The 20756-nt window shown below is 33.9% G+C and overlaps 4 protein-coding genes across 7 annotated transcripts; 1 reads left to right on the plus strand and 3 right to left on the minus strand.

The window, feature by feature from the left end:
• Window positions 1–280: 280 nt before the first annotated feature.
• LOC130941188 (uncharacterized) lies at window positions 281–2557 on the minus strand. 2 transcript variants are annotated; one of them, XM_057869603.1, is made up of 3 exons: window positions 2464–2557; window positions 2032–2356; window positions 281–526 (listed from the first exon to the last, which is right to left on the minus strand). In XM_057869603.1, the coding sequence occupies exon 2, from the start codon at window positions 2336–2338 to the stop codon at window positions 2042–2044; it is 297 nt and encodes a 98-aa protein (XP_057725586.1). In that variant the 5' UTR covers window positions 2339–2356; window positions 2464–2557; the 3' UTR covers window positions 281–526; window positions 2032–2041. The 2 variants fall into 2 exon arrangements, with proteins under 2 accessions (XP_057725586.1, XP_057725587.1); XM_057869604.1 differs by lacking the exon at window positions 2464–2557 and having other exon boundaries at window positions 2032–2449.
• Window positions 2558–3180: 623 nt separating this feature from the next.
• LOC130941187 (membrin-11-like) lies at window positions 3181–5078 on the plus strand. Its single transcript, XM_057869602.1, has 4 exons — window positions 3181–3549; window positions 3834–3954; window positions 4077–4226; window positions 4731–5078. The coding sequence occupies exons 1-4, from the start codon at window positions 3323–3325 to the stop codon at window positions 4890–4892; spliced, it is 660 nt and encodes a 219-aa protein (XP_057725585.1). The 5' UTR covers window positions 3181–3322; the 3' UTR covers window positions 4893–5078.
• Window positions 5079–5159: 81 nt separating this feature from the next.
• Window positions 5160–12033, minus strand: LOC130941186 (DExH-box ATP-dependent RNA helicase DExH6). Its single transcript, XM_057869601.1, has 14 exons — window positions 11699–12033; window positions 11436–11526; window positions 11000–11309; window positions 10785–10859; window positions 10524–10568; window positions 10227–10317; window positions 10083–10141; window positions 9764–9913; window positions 8851–8903; window positions 8501–8534; window positions 8268–8357; window positions 7168–8178; window positions 5815–6933; window positions 5160–5717 (listed from the first exon to the last, which is right to left on the minus strand). The coding sequence occupies exons 1-14, from the start codon at window positions 11820–11822 to the stop codon at window positions 5445–5447; spliced, it is 3525 nt and encodes a 1174-aa protein (XP_057725584.1). The 5' UTR covers window positions 11823–12033; the 3' UTR covers window positions 5160–5444.
• Window positions 12034–15396: 3363 nt separating this feature from the next.
• Window positions 15397–19368, minus strand: LOC130941014 (WD repeat-containing protein 26 homolog). Of its 3 annotated transcripts, none has more exons than XM_057869357.1 (5): window positions 19184–19368; window positions 17825–18650; window positions 17105–17206; window positions 16108–16737; window positions 15397–15768 (listed from the first exon to the last, which is right to left on the minus strand). In XM_057869357.1, exons 2-5 carry the CDS (start codon window positions 18602–18604, stop codon window positions 15553–15555), a joined length of 1728 nt encoding a protein of 575 aa, XP_057725340.1. In that variant the 5' UTR covers window positions 18605–18650; window positions 19184–19368; the 3' UTR covers window positions 15397–15552. The 3 variants fall into 3 exon arrangements, with proteins under 3 accessions (XP_057725340.1, XP_057725341.1, XP_057725339.1); XM_057869358.1 differs by having other exon boundaries at window positions 17825–18697; window positions 19184–19352; XM_057869356.1 differs by having other exon boundaries at window positions 17825–18724; window positions 19184–19352.
• Window positions 19369–20756: the final 1388 nt, after the last annotated feature.

A 20756-nucleotide genomic window follows, 5' to 3' on the forward strand; every position in this document is an offset into this window, starting at 1 on the left:
ATAAACCAAATTTTTTGAAACAATAATAAAATCAACATGGACAAAAAAAAAGCATTGAGCCCACCAAGGAGACCAGTCCCGCCCCACCAAAGCCCATGGTTTAAGCAGGCTTTCAAAGTGTGGCGCTCAATTTTCTAATGGCGGGCTACACGGGCCACCCTGACGGGTTTAGGCTCATTTGGCATCCCTACTCATCCCCCTATTCCAATCAATATTTTTAGTTTAAAAAATTAAAAAAAAATCACGTGAAGAGGACTCAGCCTAGAAAGAGACCAAGAAATATGTTCACCTTCCACAAATCCCATTGTCACTTTAAACGCAAGGGAAACAAGAAATATGTCCACCTTTCGCAGATTCAGTTAGCATTTTTAATGCAAGGAAACCAGTATTGTATCAAATAAAACTTATTTAACCATCTAAGCGCTGAAATACATTGAAGGCAACAGCATTGTTAAGCCTTGATTTTTCAGATTTTCAAACAAAATGATTATGCAAGCGGACCATCTCCAACTCAACAACCAGGAACCTGCAAATGCAGAAATCAATTAAGTCATATATCAACAACCACATAATAAGATAAAAAACAAACACGTCATGAAACTATTGAGATTCAAAACATAATCATCTGCGCAAACAGTTTGAACGTTTTGAACTTTGGACACAGTGAGGGCTCTGCTACACTATGAAGTTCTGATACAGTCAGTTTTTATCATTTATCCCACACTATAGCAAGTATTTAAAAAATAAGGCATTTCAGCCGCCCACCGATTTCATTGTCATGTCATGTTAAGTACATTCCATAAATATTTCTAACTAGCTTGTCTATGCCCAATAAATACTTCTAAATCTGAAAATTTTGGAGCAAACAAAAGGATCAAAGAGAACCGGTGATTTGTGAGTTGGACATCTAAAAGTGCTGCACCCTTTATTGGAAAGAAACGGCAAACAATGTTATCAAACAGCATCATAGTTAATATGTAAATTTCAAACACAGAGGAGGAAGAGTCATACAGCAGATAAAACTAAAAACGTGTGCTACGAAAAGATCACAAATTGTGTATTTTGGTACAATTATAGCTCAACCAATCATCTGCAGGAATAAAATAATATCAATTGTTTAGAACAACTATTTATAAGTCCACAAACACATGAAACATCAGTAATAAATTCTAATAGAAAGACGTGGCCTCCAAAAGTCAAAATGCACCATCATGTCAAAACTAAGTATAACTCTATTCTCAATTTCTCATACACAATTGCAGCAACGGATCATCATCAATCACCACTCAATTTAAAACAACACCCTCATCTGCAGTTCCCAAAGGGTCAAAAGAATTTTGTATATAGCAAACAGCCAAACAAAGCTAACAACTGCTCACACAAAAATCATTTCAAGATGGAATGACAAATAATACAGAAACTTATGCAAGATGCTCCATTTCCCACTCATCCAAGGTGAGAACTTCCACTTATTATCACAACAAAACCTCCCAAAAAAAATTCAGCCAACAACTCCTTCCACCGATGTTATCATTTCAAGGATACCCAAACAGGCATGGATCATAATGCAATCCTGATCACTACACCTCAAACTCTCAAAGACATATAACATATCACCAAACTGAAAACATACCAAACAAGCAATCCAAACAAATCAAAAGTAGTAGTACTCAAATTTGATAACATATCAGTGTAAATTTCACTACATCAAAATCCAATCCACCACTGCATCTTTGACTCTTGAGATGCTTGCTGATAGAAAAGGTCAAACACTTTCACTAATCTATCCAAGTCCGGCATTGACTAGCACAGTAAGAATCCTCTTCAATCACACGTTACCAAAATCAAACCCTAAGGCTTGTAATTAATTCTACAAATACATCTCACCCACGGAAATTATCCCCATTTCTACCCACATATAAAAGCACCTAACACAATCAACCCTAAAAATTACCAACAACCAACCGAATTCTAGATCTATCTACATCACAAACCCTAAAACCACAAATAAAAAAAAAGATTAAAAAGTACCGATTGGAGATCAATGGTGGGCGGCGGCGGCGGAACCGTGTGCCTTAGCGAGGCGCTCGTGCTCGAGGTGCTCGTAGTGGCGGCGCTCCTCGGGAAGATTAACGAGGTAGGACAAAACCATGCCGCCGAAGCAAACATGGTAGAGTGGATCAGGAGAACTGGTTTCGATGTACTTGGTGTAGTAGTTATCCAATCCGCGGTTAAAGGAGTTCTTGATGTAATCGAGAGATAACTTGGGCTTGATGTAGTTGGGAAGCTCCTTCACCTTCAAACCCCTGATCTCGTTGACGAAGTTCCTCAGCGCCATTTGGGATCCTCAAAAACCCTAGAAAATTGGGGGAGATTGAGAATAAAATGCTGATTCTTGATAATACTATTCTTCAAAACCAGAGAATCCAAAAACAGAAAATGAAGCAAAGAATCCAAACTCACCAACCATGGAAGAATGAAAAGGGCTTTTACTTTGGGCTTCATCATGTCTCAATTCTCAAATCATATAAGGGATCTTCAACCAACTAGCCCAAAAGCCCGTGTACAACTACAACCACTCATTTCTAGTCATAAAATGACCCCAAAAAAAATCTAGTCATAAAATATTTGAATATTGATAATTTTAAATAAAAAATTTAAATTAACTAAATATATATATAAATTGTTAGAAATGATAGTTTATTATAGTAGAAAAATTAAACATTTTGTATTATCTCATTTTTTTAATTTTAGCATTTTTTTTAATAGCAAAAATAGAATATGTATACACAATATTAAAACAAAAGTAATGCACGTAACATTTATTTTAAAAAATATTCATACATACTAAATATCTTGAGTAAATTTTTTATTTGTTTTGTTTTTCTCCCGAGTATTATGAAATGTGAATGTAAGAAGTATACATAAAAGATAAAAAAAAATGTACATACAACACATTAAAAATTTTTTCAAACAAAATTTTTGTATTCTCTCTTTATCTGTTGACATAATATTTGTTCATTTGTTGTATTACTTTTCTAATTTTTTTCATAGATCTTAATATATAGTATAAATAAGTAGTATATTTTTTTTTATAAACAACCAGGGAGCTTAATCTTTAAGAAAAGAAATATTTTTATTCTTAGAAAGTAAATATTTTCAAAAGGAAATGTTAAAAAACTAACATTTTTTATAATAAAAAAGAAAATATTTCGGGTTGCTCCGATTTCTACGTCCCTTCAATTCACAGGTTCTCTCTCTCTGACGTTTAGCTTCTCATCCGGAAAAACCACCACAGTTACCACCAGCACTGAGCGCCACCATGGAAGGTGGCGGAGCAACGCTATCGGATGTTTACCAAAGCGCGAAGAAGCTCCTCCTGAAGACGCGTGACGGCGTGGAACGCCTCGAGCGCCTCGACTACTCCGCCTCCTCCGATCTCTCCCTCTCCCTCTCCAATGACATCTCTCAGATCCAATCCCTTTGCGTCCAGATGGATCGATTCTGGCGCTCCATCGCCGCCAAATCTCAGCGAGATCTCTGGAAAAGGTTCGTTCCAAATCATCTCCTCTTTCGCCCGTTTTTTAACCTATTCTTAATAATTTCTAATAGAAAATTCTGGTTCTGCAACACGTTAGTTATTAGGCCATGATGCTTCTGAAATAAGCGAAGTATCTGCAATCGGTAAAATAAATGCATGCAGTTTGTGTACATTGTAGTTTAGAAGAAGAATTTCCAATACGGTAACTAGTGTGGTAGCAAAGTTTGGAATCTGTTTTTTTTTTTTGCCAGTGGTTGATGTTGAAGTGGTTGTTATGTGAATTTTGGTGCAGAAAAGTGGAACAGATAGCTGAAGAGGCTGACTCTCTGAAACAGTCTTTAGATAAATATAACATAAAAAATCAGAAACGGATCACAGAAGCTAAAGAGAGAGCAGAGCTTCTGGGACGAGCAGTATGTACTTGAGTTTTCATCATGCTCTGGTTTTGGTGATTCTCTCTATTACTGTTTTTATGTTCTTGCTTGATTTTGATGCCTGCATGATTGATTTGATTTTTGTTAATTTGATGTGGCAGAATGGGGAATCCAGCCATGTTTTGAGGATCTTTGATGAGGAGGCACAAGCTATGCAATCGGTTCGAAACTCAAGGCTTGAGCTGCAGAATTCTACTGCACTTGGGGAAACCATCCTTTCATCAATACATGGGCAAAGGGAACGCTTGAAGGTATCTTCATTCTTCCTTTGCCTTCCTTTCATACATTTAATACGATGATAATATACTTGATCCATGGCCTGAAAGATATGAAAGATAGGATTAACAAACACTTAGATTAAAACTATTGTTTATTCTCTTTTTTTAATTATCCGTTATGAATGATAGATTATATGTATTAGTATATTTTTTAACTTTCACGCAAACAACTAGTTTTTGACAACTATACTCAACAACCACACACAAGGTAAGGTAAAAAGGTGTTTAATGAAACGGCATAACAAGTTCGAAAGAGACATCTCTTTTACTTTTTGTATAGTTATATATATTTGTCAAAACTGTTCTTTACATAGCACTTCTTGAAGAAATAGTTCATTTTCTTGCAGATTTCATTTGTGACTAATAAGTTGGTTTTGAACAAGTGTAACTTCTGTCTCTTCTTTGGTTAAAAGCTAAATTTAAAATGTTGCTTTAGATTTCGTTTCTAGCAATGCTAACACTAAATGATTGCTGCAGAATGCTCATAGGAAAGCATTGGATGTGCTGAACACAGTGGGGATGTCAAATTCTGTTTTGAGGCTAATTGAGAGACGTAACCGTGTTGATCAGTGGATCAAATATGCAGGCATGCTTTTAACTGTCATTTTCTTGTTTGCTTTTGTTATATGGAGACGTTAGACAGGACCATCTTTCAAGAGTTCGTATCTTCCTTTGTGAAAAGTATATGCAAATAGATTTGTCTAGAAAAAATGTTTTGTACCTTTGAATAACTTAAGGTTGCTTAAAATTTGCTTGTATTCTTTACACCTGGTAATTGAGCTAGATAGAATCTAAGCCTATATAGTTTTGTTCTTATTAACCTTTTCAAAATTGTTATTTTTTGTTCATTATTATTTCGTATTCAAGATATTACCATACTAGTCAAAAAGTTGATGAAGAATTTTAATACAGATGATGGCTTCTACGTACAAAGACTTTGCATTCCATAAAAAATGTTCCTAATTCAACTGAAAATCCATTCCCCGAATTGTGCAGCATTAATATATCCGCTGAATGAACATAAAACTCGTGGGTCTGCTAACCGAAATTTAAACTTTTTGTTGGCATTTGGTATTCTCTATATAACCTGAACACAACTGTGTTGAACATTTTCTACCAACATTCCATATGAACGATGATATTGTAAAACAGCACACTAAAATTGAAAATCTATCATGTGACGGGGAGCTCCTAAGATGCAGATATGCTGCCTTTAGAAGGCCCAGGGATTTGACTCCCCTCGGAATTTATATGTTCTGTAGACTGCCCTTTTTGCTTCTTCCCCAGTCGCCTTGTTCCCGGAGCTGGCTTGCCCAAATATGTTGTATTGACCATAGTAGCCAGTGTGTCCACGCCATCCGATGTCACCGGCAAACCTGAACACCCGTCGCATGACAGGATACAAGCTATAGCCTGCATAGATGCCCCTAGCATTGGAGGAAGAGAATTTTTTGGATGTGTCACCTGAAAATGTAAACTACTATGAAATAAAATGCACCAAAAGACTGAAGCAAGTAAAAACATAGAAAAAACAAAGATAAATGAAATTGCTTTTAGTTACTTTGTATAGAATTGCTGCTGATAATCGCTCTCTCAGACAGTAAAGCTGAGCAACATCGATTGCTGTTGAACCAAAATAAAGCCACCGGTCCATGATTACTTTGACCATATTTTCAGGAGAAGACATAATCTTATCTTCTCTGTCACCACTGGATTTGTTATCAACTTCCATTGCGTCTTCAAGTTTGACTTCATCTTCATCTTCGCTCTCTTCATCATTATCGTCATCGTTGTCATAATCACTTCCATCACCCCCATCGTTATCATTATCCTGTGCTGGGGCAACAGCAATCTCTGTTGAAAGTAATAAGAGTGGAAGTGGTCCAACAACTGTACAGTTCCGTATGCTCATTCCCATGTCGCCGCGAGTAATCTCATCATACACAATTAACGTGTGCTCTGCGTTTTTCTTTAACGACAACTTAAAATTTATGGAATGATTGTGCAAGCGAACTTTATCCCCACCAGCAGTTTCAATTATGGCCCTTTTCCCTTTTTTGTTCGGCGAAAATCTCCCAACCATTGGATACAAACCTGCGACTAGAACTGCATGGAGTACACCAGGGTCATGCGCATTCATGCTGTAACTGGTAGCATCTTCAGGAACAAAGCCACTTCGAACGAGTTCTTTCTGAAGTTGCTTCCGCATGCCAGATAACATATGCATAGCAGACGAAGAAACAAAATACTGAGAACAAAAGCGGGATTCTAGACCCATATTCTTTGCATTACTCCAGCATTCAAATGCAGCTACAACAGCGAATTGATCACCAGAGCCCCCATATAGAGAAGCGAGCTCAGCCTTGGCAGCGGAAGCTCTCTTCCTTTCTTCAGGCAACATTGGAAGTGTAAATGGATTTCTATAATCAGATGCACATGCTACCGTTAAAGCCGGATTGAGACAGTCCATCAATATAGCAAAAAAAAGCATACGGCTAGTTAATGGGTGAACAGGGAGAGAACCAAGTTTCTCCCCGAGCGGTGTGAGTTTTTCGTCTGTAGACAATGCCCCAATATCTTGTAGAACTAAAATTGCATGACGTATGGACTCCAAAACCGGAGGATCTAATGTCTTGCTAAGATACTCTTCTATTTTGCAAGTTGGGTCAAGCAACTTCACCTATTATCACCCCAAAAAAGGAACAACTCAAATGTAAAGGGAAAATTATAATCTTCTTGTGTGATATAAAATCCATTCCATGTCCGTGGTGAAGAATATAAAAGCTACTAACTGGCCACTTTATCATTCTTAAAATTTGCATTTTTAGGTGATAAAAGAGAAAACATTTTACCATTATCCTGAAATATAGTAATCATTAATGTCATAATGTAACCAATTGGAGAAGATGAGTACCTGCAGACAAAGCTCCTCGATAGATATTCTCCTAATTTCTGGAATCTGAAAATCTGGCAAAGAAGCTGCTCGAATCTTTGAATACAGATGATAGCAAATACCAGGTTGACAGCGGCCAGCACGCCCCTCTCGCTGCTTAGCACTTGCTTTTGAAACCCAAGATGATTGAAGAGTTGAGACATTATTATAAGGATCATAACTTTTTTCTTTCATTCGTCCTGTATCTATGACATACACTATATCATCAATGGTGATGGCTGTTTCAGCAATATTGGTTGAAAGAACTATTTTGCGGCAACCATGAGGTGGGCGCTTAAATACCTTCCTCTGCTCCATGCTTGGAACCATCGAATGCAGAGCTATGACCATAAACTTAGATTGGTTCTTGAAAAAAGAGGACGCAAGCAATCGTTCACGTGTTCTGTTTATATCATCCCATCCTGGGAGAAAGACAAGGATACCTCCATCTTCTGAATCTACGCATATTTTTCTTATCAGCTGCTCTATTAGAACTTCATCAATAAGTTCGGGGTTGACCGTAGCAAGATATTTATCAAGTAACTGCTTCTCTTCAATGGAGTTCGAAAAATTATTATCCATATGCTTTTTGAGTATTTCGGCTGCTTCTTGCTGGTTTTCCCTTTCGGCAATCTCTAGAGCAATGTTTCCATCATGGGACCTCAAATGGCAATCTGCCCCTAATGATAAGAGCATGCACATATCACCCACCCTACCTTTTCCGGCAAACACCATTAATGGAGTAAGGCCAGTTAACGAATGCTGGTAATTGAACAGTTTCAGGCTTCCTTCGGAAGAAACCAACTCTGACAGCATCTCCCACTCATCATTAAACCAAGCCAAATTAATAGCTTCATCAATAGAGAGCTTCTCTTCTTCACTTAGCTCACAGTTGTTTATTGGAGTTTCAGATGTGGTATTATCTTCAAGATGATTACCACCATCATTGGATTTTATAATAGAAAGTACATCCTCCAGATAGAAAGTTTTGACCTGAAGAGAGAACAGTTAGTCAGGTAGACATCGCATTCGCAGCAACGTATGAAATATTAATTAATCCAAATCTACAACTGTGTAGATACCGGATAAGTGAATCCCGGAACATTGATGATTGGGCATCCACCAAAATACTGAGAAAATCTCGCAGCATCAATTGTAGCACTCATAAGTACCTGTAAATATTAAAGTGACCAAGAAAATAGAGGTTAAAGATATTGGTCAATGATGGGAACTGACATAACCAAATTAAATACACACTTGACTGGATGAGAGTAATAGAAAAGAAGATATGCGAACTAAATAACTTTGAACTGACCAGACGTAAACGAGGATATGAAGGGAGCATGTCTCTGCATACAAGTTACCAAAAATCAGAATATTAGACCAAAAACTCAGAGAACCAACTTAAGCAAGAAACTAAGATTTTTTTCTCCCCCCTTTATGATGGAGGATTGTAAGACAGAATAGCATAAAAAAATTGCCATTGTTGTTAAGGACCAACAGGACCCTAATAGCTTGAGCCATTAGTTTTAGCAGTAAGATATCTTCAACAAGTTTAAGCTACAACCCCAATTTAATCTTCCTTATATATGCAACAAGAAATTATACACTTGCTTTTACTCTCACGAACATATAAAGGCTAATGAGTTCCTTTCAATGGTATACCTGATGATTGCCAACATGAAGTCTGAGTATCGGTCCCTTTCGTGAATTTCATCCTGAACAAGAAATGAATGTCACCTCATTTTCCAATGCACGCTTGCCTAAGGCAAGGGCCAAGGATGCATATTACATGTTTCAAACACACCAAGACTCTTGATGACACAATATATAAAGACATTTGAATCCACTTCAGTTCTCACAAGCAATATAGGAAAATTTCAAAAATCATTTCCCTTCAACAAAGTATTACAGCTAGCATCAGAGCACCCCCTGCCCCTCTTTTTTTGTTTTTCTCTTTTTGGTGTATACAAACTTCTGTAGAGACCATCTTAAGGACAATGGTCATACTGAATTTTGCTTTTGGTCTGTATTGTTATAGTCACCACTCTATGTATGTTAACTCCTATAATCAGTTTTCACACACAATTTTCAGCACTATGTAACTGTTACACCAGTTATAACTTTCTAATATTATAGAATAAGTTGAATAACAATAAAAAATTTCTACTTTCACCATCCATATAATAGCAATTGCGGTGTTATTGACCAATGATAGAATCAGTTGTGACCTCACTCATTACAAAAGGCGAACTTGTTCAAAAATCTAAGTTCAACTCAATACAATAAAATGATGATGTGGCTCTGCAAATCTAATTTACGGATTTTCAAATGTAACTTTTAAGATTCTAATGGATTCACTAGCTATATGCATTTCCAGGTGACCAGCGCATCTGATATCTTACTAATCATACCTAATAAACAAATATCTTCGGCCATCCTAATAACTCAAACTGAACAGTTGTGGTATAGAAGTGAGAATATAAGGTATTTTACCCAAAGACTAAAATACATACAATTGTGCTCTACCCAAATATTAAAAAATAAAACGAGAAAAAAAATTAACAAAAATATGTACCATTATAATGTGAGTAATGCCAGAAATGTCATCCCTTATGGGCCCCGTCTTTGATGAACAAGAACTTTTAGATACCAACACCCTTAAGAGAACTCCAGTAGTACATAGCACAATTGATGAGTTTCTTCCACCTTTGCCTTCCAGTCGTATCTGGATTGTTTGTTAAATGTATAAGGTGCAAACCACAAATAAAACTAGTAACATGCTACTAAGAATAAGATGCAAGCAACCAATGTATGAAAAGGTTGAAAGACCAAAACATCTTAAAAATTGGGCGCATAGAGTATCGCATCAACACACGATATATAAATAAAATTACCTTATATCCTACACTTTCTCCAATACCCTCTCCTCTCTCACTGGCTATTCTGTCAGACACTAGACATAGAAACAGAAGAATGAAAATGTCAATAAAGTATAAAATATGAAAATTGAGAAAGCCAAGTTTGAAAATGATGCACACCTGAAGTTGCAGAGATACGTCGAGGCTGGGTGCAAACTATTTTGCATACCTCACCCTTACTCCACATATGATCCAAAATAAATTGAGGAACCTGAGTCATGTTTCAACTTCAAGTTAAGTAGGACAGTAGGACAGGGAAAGGGAAATGTTTAACCTAACACAGTAAATGTCCTAATGAACCAATCATCAAAAATAGTATATGACTAAAAAATTATCATTTTGAAAAGAGTAGTTGACATTTATGTATACATAGTTGCACCATAATAAAGATTAAAGGCAAAGCAAAGAGTTGGTAACCTGAGTAGTCTTTCCACAACCTGTCTCACCAGATATCAGAACTACCTGTTTGAAATAGAAGAAAAGAATATTAAGACCAAACCACATACCAAAATCTAATCCTCAAATTCAATTCAAATCAATTGTTATATTGAAATAGATTTAAAACAAAAAGTCTTACTTAACAATATTAGATAAGATTCATTATTGTTCAATTTGCAAGCGAGCTATCAAGCAGAAGCATGTCTAAGGCAATTTTACAAAGCAAAATAGTAAATTAACCTGGTGAGATTCAATAGTTGTCACAATGGTATCCTTGAAGGATGCAATCGGCAGCTTAGATCTATCTTCAGTGATCTGAATGAATGGAAATCAAGTAAATGAATCATTAAGAAGACTACACACATACTACATAATAAGAGTGATGGCAGAAAAGCATCCGACCAACAAAATGTATATATTGCCATTGACTACAAAAGGGAGGAATAAGAATGGACCTGTTTCAGGTTTGGGGTTGTCATGATTCTAGAGTTAAGGGCTTCCATTTTCTTAGCAATATCAGCTTTCGACATAGAAGGTCTAGCAAAAATGTCATCTTTCTTCGGTTTGAATTTCTCAGTAGAGTCACTATCCTCTCCAATCATCTCCCACAGGCTTCCATCACCAGGCGGATAATGGGCAAATAAATTACCTAGTACCTGGCTTGCCTCCTGAGAAAATGCAAAACAAGGAAGATTCCCAAACCCATTATTGGTTTCAACTTTCTTTTTTATTTTATGAACAGCCACCCTCCTTTCTTTCCCATACCTACAAAAGCAGCACGAAACTTGACATTAAAAAAATAAGCACAAAACCAAACAAATCACATTCTATTAGCAACCAATCCACTTGAGAATGGAGATAACTTTGTATGTTGCTCCCGTTATCACTCACCCAGAACTTTTAGACTTAAACCCCATTTTCTGGGCTAATTGATGCACCAAAGCACGGTCTTCATTCGACAAACCAGCTTCAAATTTGTACGCTGCAAGTCGGGGAAAAAAATAAAAAATAAAAAATCCAAATTTCAATTCAAAATTTGACAAAACAACAAACACCTGGAATGCATATAACCAATAAGAACTGTAAAAGTCCAACTTTTTTAGGGGTGGAAAAACAGTGCAGTATAATTTCAAACACAAAACGGTGAAACTGACCTTCATCTTTGGAAGCTCGAAACTGTTCGAGAATCTGTGAAATGCGGATCCTGGTAACTTCCTCAACCTTGGGATTCTGACGCTGAAGTGGATTCCCTTTGTTCTTCTCCTTTCTCTTCGTCATTACTTCCGGTCAAAATATTAAGAAGAAGAAGAAGAATGAGCTCAAGTGAAGAAATCGAAAACGAGAAGAATAATAAGAAGAAAAAGAGGCTAAGTTGTGAGTTATGGTTGTGCTATGCGTTTTGTGTATGAATTTTTCTTCTTTTCTTCGTCGTTGATATTTGACAACAGCGTGGGCTTCATAGTATATACCGAAGGAATACCCGTACCCGATCCCCTCGGTTTTTCGTTTTTGGTTGAAAAGAGACAGAAGCAAGGTCCTTTTCCGTCCTTTCATCTCTCGCTATGTCTCTATTTATTTCTCGTTTTCCTTTTCGAGTAAAATTTACCTCTCCATTTACAACATGGAAACAAACTCTTTTTTGGTTAAGCCGAAGAATTTTTTTTCAGATATTTATTTACTGCCACACGGTAATATCTTAAATAAGTTCCTAAAAAATATTTGATACGATATTTTATTAAGTCTTAAACAAATTTTAATTATTAAATTAGCCTCTAAATCTTTGTTCATTCTAGTGGCAGAGTTTAAAACAAAATTTTGAAGGGGCAAAAAAATTAATAATAATATTTATATTAAAATTAAATTTATAAATATAATTATTTTGTTATTAATAAGATAATAAATAAATAATTTTATAAATAAAAAATATAAAATAATTTATAATGGTACTCTTTGAGTCTTTAGTAACTTAAAATTTTTAATAATTGAATCAGAACTAAATTTTTTACTTTTTAGCAATTTATAATATTTATTGAATTTTTTTATCAATTTATACAAATACAATAATATCAATACTTATTAAATATTCTAATATATTTTATCATATAAAAAATTAAATTAAATAAATAATAAAATATAAAATAATATTAAATTAAATAAATAAAAAATACCTAATTTTTTATATTTAAACTCAAAAGTAGAGAGAGTGTTACTTGTTGAATAGATAGAGAAGCTGCTAAGCAGCGTGTTTTTATAACGAATAATTTTTATCTTTTATTTTATTAGAAGATCTTTTTTATTCTTATCTTTTTTGTTATATAACTTTTTTATTTGATTTGATTGTTATATGATTTTTTGTGTTAGATAATTTTTTTATTTGATTTGATTTTATCTTTTAGTTTTGATGTGTTGTGAAAGTCAACAAAGGCCTATTCAATTCAATCCAAATTCAACATGTTTTTAATGTTTAAAATTAAAAATTATTGTGCAATAAAAGCAAGAATGAGAATTAAACTTGAGTGTTTTAAGTCATAGTAAAGTATTTGAGTAACTAATTTTTTTCAAAGAAGTATTACTAATTTTTTATAAAAAAGTTGGAGGGTCGTGGTCCTAAATTGTCTCAACTAAGCTCTGCCCCTAGTTCGTTCATATGAAAAAATTAATCTGAGAATTTTTAAAATTTTAAAAAATTATTATATCTTTATTGAATAACGAAAAAAATTAATTTGTTTAACTTTTTATTTTGACATGAGAATTGATTTGTCTAATAAAATAAAAAAGTTAGAGATGAATTTAGAACCCATTTGGGAAGTAGTAGAAGCTATTTTTTTTATTTTTGAATTATGAAAAGTCACGATTTACGTGTTTGACACCATTTTAGACAAAAATTTTAACTTTTCAAAAAATTAATTTGCAACTTCTTGAAAAAGTTGAAATATATGACTTCTCTCCTTTTCGATAAATCATTCTACCACTTACTTAAAAAAAATTAATTTCAAAACAAAAACAATCTACTTACTTTCCTTATTCACTCTCTGTGAAAAATACTAACCCTTCACCACCAGTTTACGCAAGGTCTGCTAGAAGTACTGGCTTTTCACCATAATTCCACCATCATTTTCACGCAATGTTCCAAACCTCACCATTTTCACGTAATGATTCATGTGATGGAAGTATTGATCATCCACCACCATTTTCAGACAATATTACATTTGAACAACATACTGCATATATTCCTTCTAAGTATTTTTTTATCATTTTATCACTCTATTTTTTATTATTAAATTTATATTTAACTGTTGTATGAAATTTCAGTTTTAGTTTTATTCTTTTCATATGTGATTTTATAGTTTGCTATTATTTTCATAGTTAATTATAACAAGTTCTTGACCACAATAAAAGAGAAGAGAGTTCTAATAGGAGAAAAAAATAAAAAATAGCAACAAAATATACATTGACACACATTTTATATTCATTTTTTATTTTCACCTACCATATCATACACAATATTAGTGATTAGGTTATGTAAAATTAACATTTAATATTGAAAAGTATTTGTTATTATCGTTATTTTAATATTCATTATCTTTTGTAAAAAAAAATATTTTTTGAGTTATTTACCCGAACGCTACAACTTTAAAATAAGTATTTTTATAACTAAAAATTTAAATACAAAATAACTTATTTATAAGCTGTTATTAATAAAAGTACTTATATTTTAAGCTTTTTTTTCAAAAAAACTTATTTAAGTTATTTACCAAACTGGCTTAGTAACTAAAATTTGTTGAAAATTAAATTGTCTAAAATTTTCAAAGATTAATTTGATATATTACTCACTTAGATATAAATACCGTTCAATACAATAATAACTTTTTTATTGATTTATACACAATTCCATATTTCCATGGATGAGATATTAATTTGGATGGACTAATACCTCAAATTAATCATCAACCATTTTTTCAATAGAATATTTTGATTTTCAACTAATTTTAATTATTAAACTAATATCCAACCTTTTCTTCATTAAAATTTTCAGATCTACTGAAAAAATTTAAACAAATTAATCTTATGATTATTTGCCAAAGACAGTTTTTTAAAAATGATTAAAATATCAATTTTGATAATTAAAAACTAAATATCAGACAATTTTTTTGAAGATTAATTTGTGACTAGACTATATAGCTATTTGTAAATTATACTTCAAACTATAAAATTAGTTTTCACAATTTTGTTTTGAGTAAATTATTCTAAAACAAACAATTTGACAAATGAGTCAACTAGCTTAGACTAAAAAAAAAACAGTTAAAAACTTAAAAAACATACTTTTATTGTGTTTAGCTTCTTTTTTCATAAAATTCTAAAATAAACTATATAAAAACAAATATTTGCTCTTTATCCAATCCAACCCAAAGCCCAAAAGGTATTCGGCATAAGAAAATTGGAAAGTTAAATTTCACAAATTAATTTCTTGTAAATAATTTACATCTCTTTTTTTTTTCGAAATAATTTACATCTCTTTTTACTCCATACCAAATACACCATCAAAATTAAGAATGTTTTTGCAGTTTACATCATTCGACATTCTTCAAATCATGTTTTAGCACTCAACCTTGCACGGAAAGTTTATAAAAGAAACACCACCTCAAATAAAATAAGAATATTAATGTCCCTACCAAAATTCCAAAACTGGTTCAATGTATGCGCCTATAATAAAGGAAATTCACGACTACTTTAGTTTAAACCACTATAAATGTTAGCAGGTAAGTAACTTAAAATCTGCTAATCTTAGAAGTTAAAAACACTCATTCTGGAATCATCAACTTTTAATAAGCCCCCCCAAAAGAGTCAAGCGTAAATAGAACATGGATTTATTGTGAGAAATATGGAAAGTCACAAGCATGTTTGATATGAATGTCTCTACTTGTGGTGATAAGTAAAGGTATTTACACAATTGCAATGATAAAGAAGAAAAGAGAAATCAAATGAAATGAGTCTTGACTTTGTTGTTCTATGTTCCCCCATTGCAGTAATGGATGCCATTGCTGTGTGCATTGGGGTACTTTACATTCAGACAATTTAGGCCCCATATCCGGATTGTCCGGTCATCACTAGCCGAGGCTAACATGTGAGGGTTTGCCGGATTCCAGCTCACACAGTTGACAGCTCCTGAATGTCCAGGCAATGCTTCTAGAAGCTCCCCTGAGCTTCTGTGCCATATGTATACCTACAATGGTGGAAAGAAATTTGCACCTGGGTTTAATAATGCAAAATGCCTTATCTTTTTGTGCAAGTATTTTTCCAGACATTAAAATATGGACATCATGATTTGGAAGTTGTAACATAAGCATTGTTTGGTTGGCATCTATGATATCGATATTCAAGAAACAGAATACTTTAATGATTGTCGCAATAGATTACTAGAATAAAAAGTGGAATACCAAATTTAAAAACATGTCCTTTTGATGGCATAACTCATTATGTACACATACAAGCACCTGAAGAATCTCAATTTGCTGCCAATCATTAAGAACTATATCTGTGATTAATAATGTAAGATCCATACCTGTGAATCCTCACTTCCACTAGCTATGAAGGATTGCTTAAGTCCACCAAAGCAAGACCTGATAACAAATCGGCTGCGCCTGTGACCTTTGTACTTGCCAACAAGCTCAGGTTCACCTTCAATGTTCCAGAGATGTATTTCTTGGTTCAAAAGGTTAACCAACAAGAAATTACTATCCTTTGATAAACAAAAGGATGTTATTGTCTGATACTCTTCAATAAATCTCTCATCTTTTGATTCTCTGTTGAGCAACAGCACGGCATTGTCTTTACAAATACTTATAATCTCTTCCCCATCACCCGTTATTTCCAAGTCAGAAATCTTAAGGGTTTTTGAACCTTTCCAAGACTCCACTTCTTTCCCATCTAATTCCCACATACAAATGCTTTTGTCGCTTAAGCCAGAAAGTATATATTTCCCACTTGGAAACCACGTACAGGAGACTAAGCCAACCCCAGCTTTTTCATAAATTTGGATGCACTTACCAGTGGAGACATCCCAACGCCTGATAGTCTCCTCCACTCCACATGTGAGTAGCTCTTGGTCATTAGGACTCCATGAGACAGAAGAAACAGATTTCTGATGACCAGATAGTTTGTGCTTTACGGAGAGCTCGCCATTCATGCCAACCTATTTGACAAAAAAATAAAAATGATCTGCGTTAATAACAATAAGCCTTATTTCATGTGTGTCTGTGTGTGAGTGTGAGAGGCACAGAGAGAATTCATTTCTTGTGCATTAATCACCATTTGGTGCCTTCTAATACATGCCATAAAAAGTTCACAACAGATTTATAGAAGTGGTCAATGCCCTGACACAACCCTCCTATTATCCAGGCTTGGGAACCAGCCAGGGTTAAGATTGCATAATATCTAACATTGGCACATGATGAATTAATGATAAACTAAGAAAATAAGCCACATAATATAAGCAATTAGAAAAACAAGAGAAAATACAAGACCACGATAAAAATTGTCAGATCAATGTCAAATGTTACCTCCCAAATTATTGCAGATCGATCATTTGATGCAGAAGCTAAATACTTCCCATTGTGTGAAAATTGTACAAACCAGACTTCATCATCATGTGCTTCTAATATCTGTTTGAATAGTGATAGGAAAAGAAAATAACATCAAAATACATATACAAACCACTTACGGAATAGAAATAAATGGAGAATGGTATGGTTATTAAACAGTAAAGGGAACAAACCAGACATTTTTTTATCTCTCTTTCCTCCTCTCTAGATTTGACTTTAGAAAGAAATCCAATTATAAATATTGAAGTTGTGCATAAAATTTACCATCAAATCATGTAATGATATATGAAACATTTTTTTATCAAGCAAGAAACTAATCAAGTGAAATGCATATTTGAAAATGGCATCTTATGTACACTATATATAGTAAAATACATGATACCATAGAAACAGAAATTCAATCCGATATCTATTTAGCTGTAAATGTGATCAGTGGTTTCTACAAGCTGCATATGACAGTCAATGGCACATCGTCACTTAGATACTCAAATAATTCATGACATGGCACTATTTTAAGCTAAAGGTGAATATTCTCATTGTAAGAAAAAGGATCTCATAGCAAGGACATGAGGGAAAAGTGAGGAATAGAGAAAAAGTAAGAAGTAAAGAATGAAGATCTTCACATCAATCAGAGGAGTACAGAACAAATAAAAGCTCATGCCTATTATCATTTCTAACCTGTAATGTTTTAGAAGGTATCTGAGCTTTCCCACAATGATGATCCGAATATAATGACATCTGCTTATCCAATGAGTTGTGGAAGGGGCAAGCCTCTCGTTGCACCATAAGGGCTTGTTCAACTAGATGCTCTAATCTCTTTTCAGGTATCATTACAGTCGGGGGTAGCATTCTTTTCAATTCCTCCAGAAGCTTTGACCTAGACCTCACCCTTGCAACATCTCGCCTAGGAGATGGAGAGACTACGCAGGAAGAAAGTTCACGGATTCTACTATTCTTAATGCAAAGTGGAGCAATCTCTGTCCTCAGTGTCTTCAATGCTTCCATGACCTTTTCCCCATCTAGAAGTTCAAAGAACTTCTGCTCCAATATTAAAAACGAGGCCGCCCTAACAATGCTTTCATCCGCTAGACCAATCCTATGCAATGTAGCTACACTGTCATCCCAATTCCCATCAAGTATTTGCTGCATAAACAGATTCACAGCAGCCGAGTGTAGAGGTATCCCAGACTCCTCCTCTAGATGCGCACCACTCTTTCCATAACCAAGAGAGTACAACGCCTTTGCGATTATCCTGACAAACTCCTCCTTCCTTATAACCCCTTTGGAGCCAATAACTTGTTCGTCCCCTTCGGACGGCAGGGGCCGAGCCATCAAGTCGCTGCACAAGCCTCCACCAACAGGCTCCACAGAAGAACAGCCGTTAGACAAACCAATTTTTCCTTTCGAGGAAAATTTCATCCGTTTCAAAGCTGGTTCTTCATCCCCCACACCTCCCATGAAAAGTAAACCTCAGCCCATATATATAGATATAATTCTTCAGCGGCTATCAAAAACAACACACACAATCACATAACCAAGTAAAAAACGCCTCTGAAAAAAACCACAAGGAACAAATGCCTGCAAGTAAGAATCGATTAAGCACCACAACACTAAAAAAATCCATTGAACAAGAATCAGCAAACTATAACATCCTTACAATCTAAACTAAGAAATGAACACAATCCACTCAAAATCAGCAAGGTTTTCTACCAAATTACTACAATCCACGAACACAGAGCGATTACCAGAATCCTAGCGGAGGTTTATCATACTCTATCTGAAACCATCACACGAAAACGGAAGCTGAACTATTATTAAAAATAAAATAATAAAAAATAATAGTAATAATTAATTAATAAATAAATAAATAAATAATAAATAAGAAAAGAAAAATACATTTTCCGAAGAAACAGAGGCAAATTCGAGAATATCGGCAAAACAAGATAAAGAAGATGCGATATAACAATCGAAGGTAGAAGTTGCAGATCCAAGTATTTCAGAAGAGAAATTGAAGGCGGTGATGATCCACCGACTTACCGGAAGACAGCAGAGAAGAACGATCGGAGAGTTGAACGTGAACGGAGTTGAGGTGCGATCGGTGAGTGAAACGACACCGTTTTGATTCGTTGTTGTTGTTCTTCTTCTTCTTGATGAGGTTCCTTCTTTGTTTTCTTTCTTCAGTTACCAAAAGGCAAAAACCACACAGCCTGAAAATCCCAAATGCCTCTCTCACCTTCTTCTTGGATATATATAATTATTTATTAAATTTATCTTTTTTCTTTTTTACCTAAATTATTATTATTATTCTACTGGATTTCTTTCTTCTTCTTTTTTACCTCTTTTTCTCCATTACCTTTCTAGTATTCATTGACAAATAATTAAGAGATTTACTATTAGCAAGTAAGATTCTAGTAATATGTATGAGATTATAGTTTTCAATTTTTCTATTAAAAACGGCTATCAACACACTAAAATTTATATCATGGTATATATATTAATTCTTTACATATATATATATATATATATATATATATGACTAATTTAATAATTAATTCTTTGTGTATATATAATATGGTTAATCTTAATTTATCAAAAAAAATTATTATAGTATAATTCGATTACATATTTATATTTATATGATTAAGAGACTATGAAGTATGGATATTTTTTTTAATTTATTGTGTACGCGGAAATATTTTATACACAACACTTATCAATATTCGTCGGATACGTGTGTCTTTTGTGTGTGACCGTATCTCAATAAAAAATAAAAAATAAAACTTTTAGACACGCCACACTTAAATATCATTACATATCCAACCTTATTTTTAATGAGTTATTCTCCACGTACAAGCATTTTCTCATACAAGTCATTTATATTCACGCGCTTTCATGTTTTTTCCCGTGCCTCTTCTTCTTCTTTTTCTATGCATCTTCTTTTTCTTCTTCGTAATTTTTTTTCGTTATCGACCACCTCTTCCTCTTCCTTCTCATCCTCCTCCTTCTTTTTTTTATTGAAATTTCTTCTCCTCTTTTCTTTTTCTCTTTTTCTTTCATCATTAGTTATCTTGTTGTTGAAGATAATAAATAATTCAGGTTCAGATTGTCAATTGAACCAGAACGAATTTTTGCGTGTATTTTTATTATGATAAGTTCTGCATAATTCAAAACTTTCTATCTTCCTCTTTTTATTTTCTACTGTTTCTTCTTTTTTTATCATCATCACCATCTTCTTCTTTTTTTTCTTATTCATCTTTTTCTTTTTATTTTATCTTCTCAAATTTTTTCTTGTTTTACTCTGTTAACAAGAATAAAAACAAAAAAAACAAATAAAGAAGAAGAATAAACACATAATGCTGTAGAATTACTTGGAAGAGGATGAACTTACAGTCATTTAACTAAAAGAAAGAAAGAAATAAGGAAAAAAAGAAGAAGAAAAAATGCAGCATTAGAGAAAATATTTTTCTGTATTTGCAGCAAATTTGGGTGTAACACAAAGATATTTTGATGTATTTTAAGAATTTTTTGTGTATTTTTATTCTGGAAAGTTTTGTATAATTCAAAACTCTTCCTCCTCTTCATCTTCTACTGCTTCTTCTTCATCTTCTTA

Source organism: Arachis stenosperma, chromosome 7, assembly GCF_014773155.1.
Source record: "Arachis stenosperma cultivar V10309 chromosome 7, arast.V10309.gnm1.PFL2, whole genome shotgun sequence".
Lineage (NCBI taxonomy): Eukaryota > Viridiplantae > Streptophyta > Magnoliopsida > Fabales > Fabaceae > Arachis > Arachis stenosperma.

What these genes read in the sequence shown, in the direction of transcription:
- LOC130941188 (XM_057869603.1), bottom strand. Translation starts at nt 2,338, where the DNA reads ATGGCGCTGAGGAACTTCGTCAACGAGATCAGGGGTTTGAAGGTGAAG.
- LOC130941187 (XM_057869602.1), top strand. Translation starts at nt 3,323, where the DNA reads ATGGAAGGTGGCGGAGCAACGCTATCGGATGTTTACCAAAGCGCGAAG. An exon ending in CAGAGCTTCTGGGACGAGCA is followed by an intron (nt 3,955 to 4,076) that starts GTATGTACTTGA and finishes TTGATGTGGCAG; the next exon opens with AATGGGGAATCCAGCCATGT. An exon ending in GGCAAAGGGAACGCTTGAAG is followed by an intron (nt 4,227 to 4,730) that starts GTATCTTCATTC and finishes TGATTGCTGCAG; the next exon opens with AATGCTCATAGGAAAGCATT.
- LOC130941014 (XM_057869357.1), bottom strand. Translation starts at nt 18,604, where the DNA reads ATGGGAGGTGTGGGGGATGAAGAACCAGCTTTGAAACGGATGAAATTT. An exon ending in GATCTGCAATAATTTGGGAG is followed by an intron (nt 16,738 to 17,104) that starts GTAACATTTGAC and finishes TTTGTCAAATAG; the next exon opens with GTTGGCATGAATGGCGAGCT. An exon ending in GTGGAAGTGAGGATTCACAG is followed by an intron (nt 15,769 to 16,107) that starts GTATGGATCTTA and finishes CCACCATTGTAG; the next exon opens with GTATACATATGGCACAGAAG.
- LOC130941186 (XM_057869601.1), bottom strand. Translation starts at nt 11,822, where the DNA reads ATGACGAAGAGAAAGGAGAAGAACAAAGGGAATCCACTTCAGCGTCAG. An exon ending in TCGAGCTTCCAAAGATGAAG is followed by an intron (nt 11,527 to 11,698) that starts GTCAGTTTCACC and finishes CCCGACTTGCAG; the next exon opens with CGTACAAATTTGAAGCTGGT. An exon ending in GAGAAAGTGTAGGATATAAG is followed by an intron (nt 9,914 to 10,082) that starts GTAATTTTATTT and finishes CAAACAATCCAG; the next exon opens with ATACGACTGGAAGGCAAAGG.